General features: G+C 37.2%; 1 protein-coding gene across 1 annotated transcript in view; it reads left to right on the forward strand.

The window, feature by feature from the left end:
• The window catches only part of CCP110 (centriolar coiled-coil protein 110), a 27,738-nt gene extending 16,723 nt beyond the window's left edge, over positions 1-11,015 (forward strand). The window contains 12 exon segments of the mRNA XM_037740544.1: positions 920-1,050; positions 2,033-2,204; positions 2,769-2,908; positions 3,025-3,141; positions 3,834-3,935; positions 4,131-4,247; positions 4,838-4,911; positions 5,421-5,483; positions 6,967-7,026; positions 7,526-7,554; positions 7,557-7,610; positions 10,834-11,015. Of these exon segments, the coding sequence (XP_037596472.1) occupies positions 920-1,050; positions 2,033-2,204; positions 2,769-2,908; positions 3,025-3,141; positions 3,834-3,935; positions 4,131-4,247; positions 4,838-4,911; positions 5,421-5,483; positions 6,967-7,026; positions 7,526-7,554; positions 7,557-7,610; positions 10,834-10,886 (1,112 nt within the window). The 3' untranslated portion in view covers positions 10,887-11,015.
• Positions 11,016-13,865: the final 2,850 nt, after the last annotated feature.

A 13,865-nucleotide genomic window follows, 5' to 3' on the forward strand; every position in this document is an offset into this window, starting at 1 on the left:
ATAGAACATTCCACCCACCAAGACAGGAATACCTCTTTTTTTTTTGAGATGAAGTCTCGCTCTGTCAACAGGCTGGAGTGCAGTGGCGCAATCTTGGCTCACTGCAACCTCCACCTCATGGGTTCAAGCGATTCTCCTGCCTCAGCCTCCCAAGTAGCTGGGACCACAGGCATGCACCACCACTCCCAAATTTTTGTATTTTCAGTAGAGACGGGATTTCACCATGTTGGCCAGGATGGTCTCAATTCCTGATCTCGTGATGCGCCCATCTCGGCCTCCCAAAGTGCTGGGATTACAGGTGTGAGCCACAGCACCCACCCCACACTTGGTGGTTCTACATTTCAACATGTCTTACCACATTCTATTTAGTAAGCTTGCATTGTCATAACATTTTCTCTTAAAATTTTTAGTTAGTAACTAAAATATCTGGAATTTTAATATACAGTCCTTTTTGAAACTTTAAGCTGAGAAAGCTTTATACCATCAAAGAAACATTTACTTTGAAAATCAAAACAAGGCAAAACTACAAGCTACAATACTAGAGATCCTGGAGGACAAATTTCAAAAGAATAAATGATGGTAGGATACAGTTGAAACCACATCTGAAAGTTAAGTAGAGTCAGGAGAATCTTGTCTGAATGTATAGAAATGGGTCTATCATTTCAGATCAGGATGGGATCTGTTGAATGAGTGGGTCAAGGTGATGCAATACAGGTTTTACTTTATTGTGTAGCATGAAATAAAAGGAATGGAAAATGTGAATGTGGTTCAAAGTGGAGACCCAGCTATATCTTGATTGCATTATGTCAGATCCAGGAATACTTTCTCGTTGGAAGGATAACTTAAATTGATGGTATAAAATATCAGACATTAGACTTGTAGTGAATTTTCTAAATTGAGGAGACATGTTTCTTTTCAGAAAGCGAGGAGTTACTAAAAAGCAAGATGTTAGCTTTTGAAGAAATGCGGAAGAGACTAGAAGAACAGCACGCTCAGCAGTTATCACTACTCATAGCTGAGCAGGAAAGGGAACAGGAAAGATTGCAAAAGGTGAGGAATGTCCGGGGAGATACAGCTGGTAAGTGAAATTAAGCCAAGGAATACCTATGAATTTTAGTCATGTATAGAATGCTTGTAATTTTTTCCTCCATATATTATAAGGTAAGGGAGTCATTTTGATACGTGAATGGTAGTTTTTGTCAAAAGATGAAGTTTGCTATTTAGATCCTTATCTAAAAGTAATTGCATAATTTATCAAGAGGATATTTTATTGAATCCTTGATTCAAAACTTAATATTTTTAAAAGACATTTTATAAATAGGTGCTAAAGCACACATTCTGCAAGAGTTACCAGAATGACACTTGTGCTAGGCGTAGTGGTGTGAGCCTGTAGTTGAGCCACTCAGGAGGCTGAGGTGGGAGAATCGCTTGAGCTCAGGAGTAAGCTATGATTTCGCCTTTGTGTGGCCACTGCACTCCAGCCTGGGCAACAGAGTGAAACCCTGTCTCTATTAAAAAAAAAAAAGAATGACACTTGTTATAAGATTATTGTAGTTAATAATTTAACTATACATTATCACATTTTAAAGTAAATTATAGGCTGGGCAAGGTGGCTCACACCTGTAATCCCAGCACTTTGGGAGGCCAAGGCAGGTGGATCACCTGAGGTCAGGAGTTTGAGACCAGCCTGGCCAACATATAGTGAAACCCCATCTCTACTACAAAATACAAAATGGTGGTGCACACCTGTAGTTGCAGCTACTTGGGAAACTGAGGCAGGAGAATCGCTTCAACCCGGGAGGCAGAAGTTGCAGTAAGCCGAGATCTTGCCATTGCACTGCAGCCTGGGGGACAGAGTGAGACTCTGTCTCTCAAAAATAATAAATAAATAAATAAGTAAAGTATAATTGAAGAAGAACTTGAAATAATAATTTGCTGATAATTACATGTACTTTATGCCAAGCCTAAAATGGTATCATTTTGGGCTATAATTAAAAGGTTTAGCATTTTATAATAAACTGTTAATCTATAGGAAATAGAAGAGCAGGAGAAAATGTTAAAAGAGAAGAAGGCAATGACAGCGGAAGCCTCCGAATTGGACATTAACAATGCAGTGGAGCTAGAATGGAGAAAAATAAGTGACTCCAGTCTGCTGGAAACAATGCTGTCTCAAGCGGACTCACTCCATACTTCAAATAGTTCTGGTAAATATTTTAAAATCCTTTTACATTTGAGAAAATGATGCTACAGTAAGATATGTATTTGGCACACCATAAGATTGTATCTCCTGTTTTCAAATAATTCCATGTCCAACCCACTACTGTTTGTCAGCTGCTTAGTAACCAGTGTAAAATGACATGATAGGAGTTCAAAGACTTGTGAGCAGATGTTTGTGAGCAAAGATTACTTTTGCTAGGAAAATATCAGGAAATTTGGCTCAGAGCCCAGTCTGTGATCATTCATGCAGCAGGTGACATACTTCAAGTGAAAACAGTTTGCTCTCTCCTGAATCATCTTGAATTACCTCTAATTCCCTAGTCCGTTTAAAGAGCTTATCTTCATATCTCAATTATCCTGAGATGCTGTTTGTGTTGAAAAGATCCATCTGGTACATAAGTTTTAAAGTCCATAAATATTTTAAGTTGGCAGATGGGTCAGTTTGGGAGGCAGTTCTTTTTTTAATGAGTGTCACAAGTGTTTATCAGGATTTTCTTCGTATTCCAATTATATGACATCAGGTATAATAAACTTTATGCATGTTTCTCTAGGTTTCACAAATTCTGCCCTGCAATATAGCTTTGGTTCTGCAAACGAAACACCATTCTACCTCTGGGGATCATCAGCTGGTGGCTTAACCAAGCTCTCAGTAACAAGGCCTTTTGGAAGAGCCAAAACTAGATGGTCTCAAGTGGGTAAACTTAATTATATATGTCCACATATCTACTTATCTTTTTTAAATAGCTATACATCTTAGACTGTATAAATGAATGCCAGTAAACATTGTGTCTGTCTTCTTTCTCCTAGGTTTTTAGTCCGGAAGTACAAGCAAAAGTTAGCAAAATAACTGCAGTGGCAAAAGGATTTCTTACTCGTAGACTTATGCAGACAGATAAGCTGAAGCAACTTCGACAAACTGTAAAAGTAAGATTCCTGTCAATTGTTTGTATTTCACTTCTGTCTTAGTTTCTGTCAGTCTTGTGACAGCTTAGCTGACAGATTTGTTCAGAACCTAAACATTTTTTAGTCACTGTAATATAGGCAGTTTTAGAAATTTGATTGTTAATCTTCCTCAGATAATATTATGAAAAACATGCAAATGAAGTAGTTTGTGTGTTTTTGTCTTGCTTCAAAGTAAGTGCTGTTTGACTTCTAATAATTTTATTTATATGCTTAGTACAGTTGGCTCTCTGTCTCTTGGTTCCACATCAGTGAATTCAACCAACCACGGATCAAAAATAATTCAGAAAAAACAAACAAATGATGGTTGTGTCTGTACTGAACATGTACAGCTTTTTTTTTTCTTGTCTTTATTTCCTAAACAATATAACAACTATTTACATAGCATGTACATTTATTAGGTATTTTAACTAATATAGAGATGATTTAAGGTATATGGGAGATGTGTTTAGATTATATGCAAATACTAAACCATTTTCTATAAGGGACTTGAACATCCTTGGGTTTTGGTATCTGAGCGATTCCTGGAACCAGTGTCCCACAGATACTGAGGAAAGACTATAATTTTGGATTGACTGAGAAAAAGAAAACAGGAAACTCCAGTGATGACAAATCTTTCTAGAAAAATGTTCTTGAAGGAGCATTTCTTTTTTCAGGATACTATGGAATTCATAAGAAGTTTTCAGTCAGAGGCACCATTAAAGAGAGGTGTTGTTTCAGCTCAGGATGCTTCACTTCAGGAAAGAGTGTTAGCTCAGGTAAATACCTGGATCCGGAGGGCTTTTAAGACGTGGACATGTCATATTTCTCCTTTTTTACTTAATCACTGAAAATAGGTTTCAATGAAAACTATTTTAACCTTTTTCTATAAATAAGGGTACATGGTATATAGTATTCCTCAACTCTAACCTCATCTTGTAAATGTAAACAATATTTTCTTCTCTTGTGCCTAGTTGCGAGCTGCCCTGTATGGTATTCATGACATATTCTTTGTAATGGATGCAGCTGAAAGAATGTCTATTCTACATCATGATCGAGAAGTTCGCAAAGAAAAAATGCTCAGGCAAATGGTATGTTATATGATTTCTAATGAATAGAGTTCTTCTGGGTTTAAGGTAATTGATACTGTCATTTTTGGTTGACTTCAGCACCCTTATGATAATTCTTAATCACAAGTAATTCCTAGGATTACTAGCAACATTTAAATCTGTAGACAGATTTAAAAGAATTACATAATTTAAGAATTACATATTGTTTTCTGATTGGGTTTTAGAGTTGAAACTTTGAATGTTTTGTTGAGATGGCTTTATACAATCTATCAGTTGCTCCTGATTGAATTTCCTTGGATTCAATTATAATGTGGATTTTGCTTTTTTGAAATCTGTTAGAAAACAGGCTCCAAATTAATTTGAAGTATATCGGAGTCTGTGATTTTAATCAGTTATCTTAGTGTGACTGGCAAAGGAAAAGCAAGCAAAATTTACATAATTTTAATTATTTAATTCTGAGACTGCTTTAAAAGTACGAAACAAGATGATTTAACTAAATTTAAAATGTTAGTAGAGAGAAGCTTTTCCAGGCAATTTGGGATCATTCTGTATTATAATATAGTGGTATTATTGGTACCAGTAGAGTTTGATATTACTTTTGTATATTAAAGGATAAAATGAAAAGTCCACGAGTGGCACTTTCAGCTGCAACACAGAAGTCTCTTGATAGGAAGAAATACATGAAGTAAGTTTTTCGTATCATGTCATGTTAGTTATCAACTCAATTAATTTTAGTTATCTGTTGGTCTGTTTGCATCTTTAAATTTAGAAATGAAGAAGAGTTTTTCTGCAGTTGAGCTGATAGAAATTCCCTTTATATAAAGAAATTCATTAAAATCAGGTGCTAAAATCTCATTTCATCTTTAGATGAATTTATTTACTAAATTTGTCAGCATTCAACTTATATAATTGATAGCTGATCAATCTTAAACACAGTTAATCTTTATATTCAGTGCCTAAATGTATTCCTTTTCTGATATCCTAAACATTTCTTGGGAATAAAAACTTAAGGGGAAAAATGTCTTAATAACTTTTTAAAAAATTGTTTTTTCTTGAATGCAGTCTTTAATATGCTTAGTATGGGTACACCAGCTTCTAAATGATGATTTGTTTCTGTCATCCTATATTACATTTGTAAGCGTGTTTTCTTCCCTTCACTAAATACATTATGTCCTTATTTTTATATTGTGTTAGAGCTGCTGAAATGGGAATGCCAAATAAGAAATTTCTGGTTAAACAAAATCCTTCTGAAACAAGGTGAGAAAAATCACTTAGTCTCAATGAGAGGCTTTTTGTTTTTTATAGAAAAAAAAAAAATTGGGCGGGCATGGTGGCTCACACCTGTAATCCCAGCACTTTGGGAGGCTGAGGTGGGCGGATCACCTGAGGTCGGGAATTCGAGACGAGCCTCACCAACATGGAAAACCCCATCTCTACTAAAAATGCAAAATTAGCTGGGCATGGTGGCGCATGCCTGTAATCCCAGCTACTTGTGAGGCAGACGCAGGGGAATCGCTTAAACCCGGAAGGTGGAGGTGGCAATGAGCCAAGATCATGCTATTGCACTCCAGCCTGGGTAACAAGAGTGAAACTCCATCTCAAAATTTAAAAAAAAAAATTTTTTTTAAATTCCAAACTTCATTTTCATTGACTTTGTTCTACTTGACATCAGTAGAACACTTCTTGCTGAATTGGGTGGGGGGGTGGTCCACAGGCTCAAGACTCAGATGAATACCTGGCTGTATACCTGGTCCCATGTCAGACCAGATGTGCCTGGAGCTTTTGTAGGGCATGCTATCTGTGGTAGAAATTTGAGCCTGATATGTCTTGAGTTCAGTTACACAGTCCAGAGGATCTTTGATACTTATTTAAAAACCTTAGAAAGCTAACTTAAGCTGGGCCAGGTGCAGTGGTTCACACCTGTAATCCTAGCACTTGGGAGGTCAAGGCGGGTGGATCACAAGGTCAGAAGTTTAAGACAAGCCTGGCCAACACGGTGGAACCCCATCTCCACTAAAAATACAAAAAGCTGGGTGTGTTGGAATGTGCCTGTAATTTTGGCTACTCAGGAGGCTGAGGCAGGAGAATTGCCTGAACCCAGGAGGCGGAGGTTGCAATGAGCCAAGATAGCGCCATTGTACTCCAGCCTGGGCGACAGAGCAAGACTCTGTCTCAAAAAAAAACCAAAAAACAAAATTAAAAACAAAAAAAGCTAACTTAAGCTGGGCTCAGTGGCATGTTCCTATAGTTCCAGCTACTTGGGAGGCTGAGGCAGGCGGATAGCTTAATCCCAGGAGTTCAAACCAGTCTGGGTGACATAGTAAAACCTATCTCAAAAAAATAAAAAAATAAAGAAAGCTAAAAAGCAAACTTTAGTATTTCTGACCTGTTTTTCACACCTGTAAAATGAGAGCAATATTTTCTTCTCTCAACCTGTTTGAAAGGAAAGGTTAGCTTTTGTAAAGTTTATGTATAAGAAAATTATCTTAAAGCACAAGGGTTAGTCTATATGTTGGCCATTTCTTTGGTGATAAAAACCTAAGGTTGGGACTCTCAGTGAGCAAAATATAAGTACCATATTAATATGCTTTAGTCAATTTGCTTTGCTTTGTGGTAATATATAGGCCGTATTATTGCATAGATGAGTTTCTCCTTACTGTCATCTTTCATCTGTTGAAAGACAATGGGTAAAAATGGAATTTATCCTTTTAAATTAATTTTTTATTTAATTTGTCAACAGAGTCCTTCAGCCAAACCAAGGACAGAATGCACCTGTTCATAGGCTACTTAGTAGACAAGGGTAAGAATGCCACACACGGGTATTGGAAACTACGGAAACCAAGATTAGATTCAGAGGGAAAAATAAAGCTTAGTGTTCTTTACATAAAGGATAATGGTTTTTCAAATGTGATTTTTTTTTTATAACATTGGGAAAGGTATTTTAAAGTTTTGTCTTCAAATTTAACCCTCCTAGTGTACTGTTGTGTATTCTAATTACTATCTTATGTTGGCATGTTTTTACTTTTCATTTCATATCATTTTACTCATTAAGTATTTTAAATATCCATATAGTAAATTCATCATCACCGAAGTGATTCTCCAACAGAGTATGAGTCATGCTTATAGTCTCCTGCTGAAGCCAGAGTTTAGCTTTCCTTGCTGTGCACATGCATGAGACTCCAGTTCTTTTCAAGCTTATGTGTGCTTTGGACAGTTGATATAATGTGATTGCTTTATTTGAATTTTGAACATTTAGACCTTAATGCCAGTGACTTATTAATTTTTTTATATTCAATTAGAACCCCTAAGACATCAGTGAAGGGGGCTGTGCAAATAGACAGAAGCCTTCACAGAGCAGAGTGCCTAACAGACTGCCTGTTTCAGGTGTGTAGAAAATGAATTTCTGAAGCCCATTCAATAGAAGGAAGTGCACAAGCCGCCCCATAACTCAGGCCACAGAAGTGGAATAGATTGTCTTTCCTTGCCACCATAATTTTGGCATATTCACGGTCATCCAATTAGTGGTCTTTGGTCTTAGCATTTCATGGCAGTCAGGAAGTCTTAGTAAAACTGTTATTCCAGTCTTGATTTCTATAATATGGATAACACCACGTATTTTTAATTCTGAAAAAATTGTGGAATTAACTATGCTTAATTCAGAAAATCTTTTAATTTAATGAATAAAAGATAATGATTATCTCTGGGGCTAAGTCTATGCATTGTCTGTTCAGCTTGGGGAAGTGTATCTGCACATAGGGGGATGAAACCTTTCTCCCTCAAACTATAAGATCACATGTGAATATGCCACATATTTTATGGTCTTCGTATTTTGCTCAATCAGAAGCCTGATCTAAATCTCTCCTTATGTTCATTATTTGAGGATTAAGAGCTAAACTAAAAACTGTTTTAAAATTCTGTTTATGGTGGCAAGAAGACAAACTCATTCTTGAGCTAATTCAAAGCTCTTAACCAAATGCTTTAATATTTTTAAGGTATCTTTGTTAAGACACTTTGATTAAGCTCACTTAAAAATTGTGATCCATTTAAAAATACTTTCCAAATGTTGTGCTTTAACTATACTGCTTTCTAGACATTTACAAGAAACCTAAATTACTCACCGGGCATTGAAGATTAAACGTCTAATCAATTCTAATCTTTCCATTAATATATAATTAGGTAAATTTGAGAGCTTTTATGACGAAGTGATTCCCTTCAAATTAGGGAACAAGCTATTGATCATAACTTTGAAATGATGGCTTACCTTTTGTATGTAGGTAGTGAATGTAATTCAGAGTGTCACACATATATGGTATAATTTAAAAGGTCATCTTTGGAAATCGTTGAGTGACAGTTAATGGAATTGTCATAAAGGATTACATAGCTGAAGATACTGCTTGCTCCAGAGGCAGTCAGAATAAGCTAGTTTGAAAGATAACCATTTGAAAGGACTCAGACCAAACACCAGATCTGTGGAATTTTAAGACATTTTCTGTTTTTCCCATGTTAATATTTTGTATTGCACCGAATCTTAGCAAGTTGGAAAATCATTGAGGAATTAGTATTATTTTGCCTGATATCAGTTTACCACAGTGACTACTCTCCATGTTTTTTTCTCATGCATTTCATCTCCACTATTTGTCACTTGTGAACCTGTAAGCAAAATAGCAAGTACTGTTTTTATTCAGCAATACTCAACAGTATAAAGGATTATAGGCAGTCATTGAAGTTAATAACATACAATGAAGTTTATCATTTTGAACTACTGAGGTTGAATTGCATTGCAACATAATTATTAATACAAATGAACTCAACTCTTGATTGAACATGTACAATCAATAGGTATCTAAACAAATATAAAAATCTGCTGCTGTTTTCTAAAGATTTACTTATATATGAGTGCATATTGAGACAATTGAAAGAGACTAAATAATTGGTTTTTTGTTTTGTTTTGTTTTTTGAGACAGAGTCTTTTTTTTTTTTTTTTTTTTTTTTTGAGACGGAGTTTCACTCATGTTACCCAGGCTGGAGTGCAATGGCGCGATCTCGGCTCACCGCAACCTCCGCCTCCTGGGTTCAGGCAATTCTCCTGCCTCAGCCTCCTGAGTAGCCGGGATTACAGGCACGCACCACCATGCCCAGCTAATTTTTTGTATTTTTAGTAGAGACGGGGTTTCACCATGTTGACCAGGATGGTCTCGATCTCTTGACCTCGTGATCCACCCGCCTCGGCCTCCCAAAGTGCTGGGATTACAGGCTTGAGCCACCGCGCCCGGCCTGAGACAGAGTCTTACTCTTGTCGCCCAGGCTGGAGTGCAGTGGCGTGATCTTGGCTTACTGTAACCTCTGCCTCCTGGGTTCAAGCGATTCTCCTGCCTCAGCCTCCTGAGTAGCTGGGATAACAAGTGCCTGCCACCACACCCAGCTAATTTTTTGTATTTTTAGTAGAGACGGTGTTTCACCATGTTGGCCACACTGGTCTCGAACTCCTGACCTCGTGATCCACCCACCTCAGCCTCCCAAAGTTCTGGGATTATAGGCATGAGGCACCATTCCCAGCCAGAATTGTATTCCTTTATATAAACAGAGAGTTTGGGATACTGGTGGGTTAAAATGCCAACCATGAATCTGAACACAGGAATCCATTGTTGCTCTTGAAAAGATTATTGTTTTCTGCTTAGAGGTTTTTTGTTTTTTTGAGACGGAGTTTCACTCTTATTGCCCAGGCTGGAGTGCAATGGCATGATCTCAGCTTTCTGCAACCTCTGCCTCTCAGGTTCAAGTGATTCTCCTGCCTCAGCCTCCTAAGTAGCTGGGATTACAGACATGTGCCATCACACCTGGCTAATTTTTGTACTTTTAGTAGAGAACGGAGTTCACCATATTGGCCAGGCTGGTCTTGAACTGCTGACCTTGTGATCCACCTGCTTCGGCCTCCCAATGTGCTGGGATTACAGGTGTGAGCCACCGCGCCCAGCCTCCTGTTTAGAGTTTTAATGATCTGAATTCTGTTTTAAACAAATTTGAAATTATGTTTTGATTTGCTCTGAATGGAGGCAAACCCTTTATTAACCAATTTATAGAAAACTCATTTTTGTCATGATAGAATATCGTACTCTTAGACTGAAGTGGAATTCTAAAATGTTAAAGTATGCTGCAAAGCATTTAACTATTTATAGTTTTACAAACCTAAGTTGCCATCTCTGATGTTATCCTAAGTGATCTTTGACTTGCAGTTTTAAAACACAATTCTTCATTTGATGTTTTATGCTTGACCAGAATTTATAGTGAAATTCAGAAACCACTAATCAAAGCAGAGTAGGAGGTGGTCATGGAAAATGGTTAAGTAAAATAACACATCAGGTGGCATTGGCTTATCAGAGTTCTTACTTCTAGCTCCGTTCCTTAGGCGAGTGCTCTCCATTGCCTCAGTTTTATTACCCTTAAAATGGTCATAACAGTTTCTACCTCGGGATGATTCATATAAGGATTAAATATGATAATGTATATTGCTTAGCTCAGCGCTTGTTCCAGAGTAAGCACTCATTAAATTGTATCATTATAGAAAATCTACCATTGAGAAATAATATTAGTTTTGCTCTATTTTTAGGAGTATATGCAGGAAAAATCCAAAGAAAGCAGCCAAATGTTGCGACAATTTAAGAAGACAACATTCATTAGGATAAAACGGGGGAGGATTATTATCCATGTTATTTTCCCTGCCCAAGACTTTATTTAACCCTGGACTCTGTTTACACAGACAAAGTGACGTCAGAAGGCTGAGCACTTATCTGGATCATTTGGTCAGTTTGCTAATTCCTGCTCCACACCCCTGTGTTCCTCTTAATAATAAGTTTGGGTGAAGACAAATTAGTGTTTAGTAATTGCATCACCTCTGTGCTTACCTATACAAACATGTTTGTTTTATGTGCCCAGATGTCTACAGAGACCCTTTTTGTAAACATAAAGGACATTTGGGTTTACTTTTACAGAATATTGAAAGGATATGACAAATTATAAATAAGTTCTAAAACATAAATTTCATTCATCTCTGCATAGTGATTTTTGAATTTGATTCAAGGGGAAATTACTGCAGAAGAATGCCTTTCCCTCATTTTATGACTTTAAAAACTTGGATTAACTGCTCAATGTCCACATTCTTTGACTTACAGTATAACCATATAGCCAATTGTGGTCCACTAAAATGACCCACGGAAATTGCTGTGGGTCACTTTTGGTCAGAAGTATACATTCTTGTCAACAACTAGTTGTCTTACAGAAATGTTAGGCTTCATGTATGTTACCCCACTACTGTTAGAAACATTTGTACTAGATCATAAGATCTTTCTGGCTGGATACCATGGCTCATGCCTGTAATCCCAGCACTTTGGAAGGCCAAGGCGGGTGGATCACCTGTGGTCAGGAGTTTGAGACCAGCCTGACCAACATGGAAAAACCTTGCCTCCCCTAAAAATACAAAATTAGCCAGATGTGGTGGTGCATGTCTGTAATCCCTGCTACTTGGGAGGCTGAGGCAGGAGAATCGCGTGAACCTGGGAGGCAGAGGTTGTGGTGAGTCAAGATCCCACCACTGCACTCCAGCCTGGGCAACAAGAGCAAAACTTTGTCTCAAAAAAAAAAAAAAAAAAAAGATCTTTCTGTGAAGGGTAGCAAATTTGGGGAAGACAGCACAATCTTCTTGAATGTAGCTCTGGGGAATGCATTATTACATCCATTTCTGTAAAATAAGAATAATGTGTTGCATGCAGTTATATTTTCTATTTAGTCTATATATTTTCTTTCTTTGTAGTCTGTTTTTCCTAGCATGCTTGATTTAGGAGAGAATAAAGGGCTATATATAATAAATCCAGATTTCAGGATAAGATTATTGCCTGGTTAAAATTCTGCATTAAAGACACCCATGTTTAAGATTTTTCATCACTAACATATCCATTAAAAGTATCAATTGGCCAGGCAGGGTGGCCCATGCCTGTAATCCCACCACTTTGGGAGGCCGAGGCAGGTGGATCACCTGAGGTCAGAAGTTCGAGACCAGCCTGTCCAACATGGCGAAACTCCATCTCTACTAAAAATACAAAAATTAGTTGGGCGTGGTGGTGCATGCCTGTAGTTCCAGCTACTTGGGAGGCTAAGACTGGAGAATCGCTTGAGCCTAGGAGGCAGAGGTTGCAGTGAGCAGAGACTGTGCCACTACACTCCAGCCTGGGCCACAGAGCGAGACTCCATCTCAAAAAAAAAAAAAGTCTCAACCAACAAATATTACCAAAAAAACATGACTTCGTGAGAGAGAATGTCACTATTAATTTGTCATACCAGTTCCAAAAAGGGCTTTGTGCTTTTCACATAAAATTGGGACAGTGTATATTTAATCTAATGTAAATTTTAAAGAGATACTGGTATTTTGAAAATGCAGCCTATATATATTCTTAATATCATTTTAAGAATATGGAGATGAAGATTGTTTTCTCCAATATTCTGTGCCATTTTAAATTTAACTTTGATATCCAGCTATAGACCAAAATAATAATCCACCCTGGGTGTAAACTTGATTTTCTTTATTGAGATGTATCATGTTTGAATGAGTGAACCAGAAAATTAGAAGATGGTCAAAAAAAGTCCAAGTTACCAATTTTTTTAAATGTATAGGCAAAGTATGTCAAATTATCCTCTTAATATGATAAACTGTGCTTTATCATTCTGAAAACTCAGGATATAGCTTATTCATAGCATTGTGGGTCTCTCCAGTAAGAAAGATGCTAAAAGTTTTGTGTATATTTTTTTGTGTGTAATGCAAATTAGTTAAAACAAATAGTATGTTTTGGAGAAAGTTAAAACTAGCTTTAGATTAAGGATGAGAAACTTGAGTGTGTTTTTAATTTAAAGATAAAAGTGTGTGTTTTACACATTTTTTTTGGTGTTCATAGCTTTTTCTTATACAAGTGCCAGACACTGTTTTGTGCTTTTGATGGATTTTTATTTATATACATTTTTTTGCTTATTTTTACTTCAAGTTGGAATGTTCATTAATGTAAATTGTATTTATTTTTATACTTTTATTTTCACTAGTTTTGCTTCTAGGCAAAAAGCAAAATAAACTTTTCATCCTAAAGAAAATCTAGTTTGATTGTTTTTATTTACCAGGGAAAAGACTATTAATAAATAGATAGGCCACGCATGGTGACTTATGCCTGTAATTCCAGCACTTTAGGAGGCCAAGGTGGGCAGATCACGAGGTCAGGGGTTCAAGACCAGCCTGGCCAACATGGCAAAACCCCATCTCTACTAAATACAAAATTAGCCAGGTGTAGTGGTGCATGCCTGTTAATTCCAACTATTTGGGAGACTGAGGCAAGAGAATCACATGAGCCTGGGAGGCAGAGGCTACAGTGAGGCGAGATCGTACCACTGCACTCCAGCCTGGGTCACACAGTGAGACTTATCTCAAAAGAAAAACAAAATAAAAAAGAAATAGGTATTAGCCAGGCATGGTGGTGCACATCTGTGGTCCCAGGTACTCTGGAGGCTGAGGCAGGAGGATCACTTGAGCCCAGGAGTTCCAGGCCACACCATTGCACTCCAACCAGGGTGACAGAATGAGACTTGTCTCAAAAAAAAAAAAAA

Source organism: Cebus imitator, unplaced genomic scaffold (assembly GCF_001604975.1).
Source record: "Cebus imitator isolate Cc_AM_T3 unplaced genomic scaffold, Cebus_imitator-1.0 Scaffold85, whole genome shotgun sequence".
NCBI classification, from domain to species: Eukaryota; Metazoa; Chordata; class Mammalia; order Primates; family Cebidae; genus Cebus; species Cebus imitator.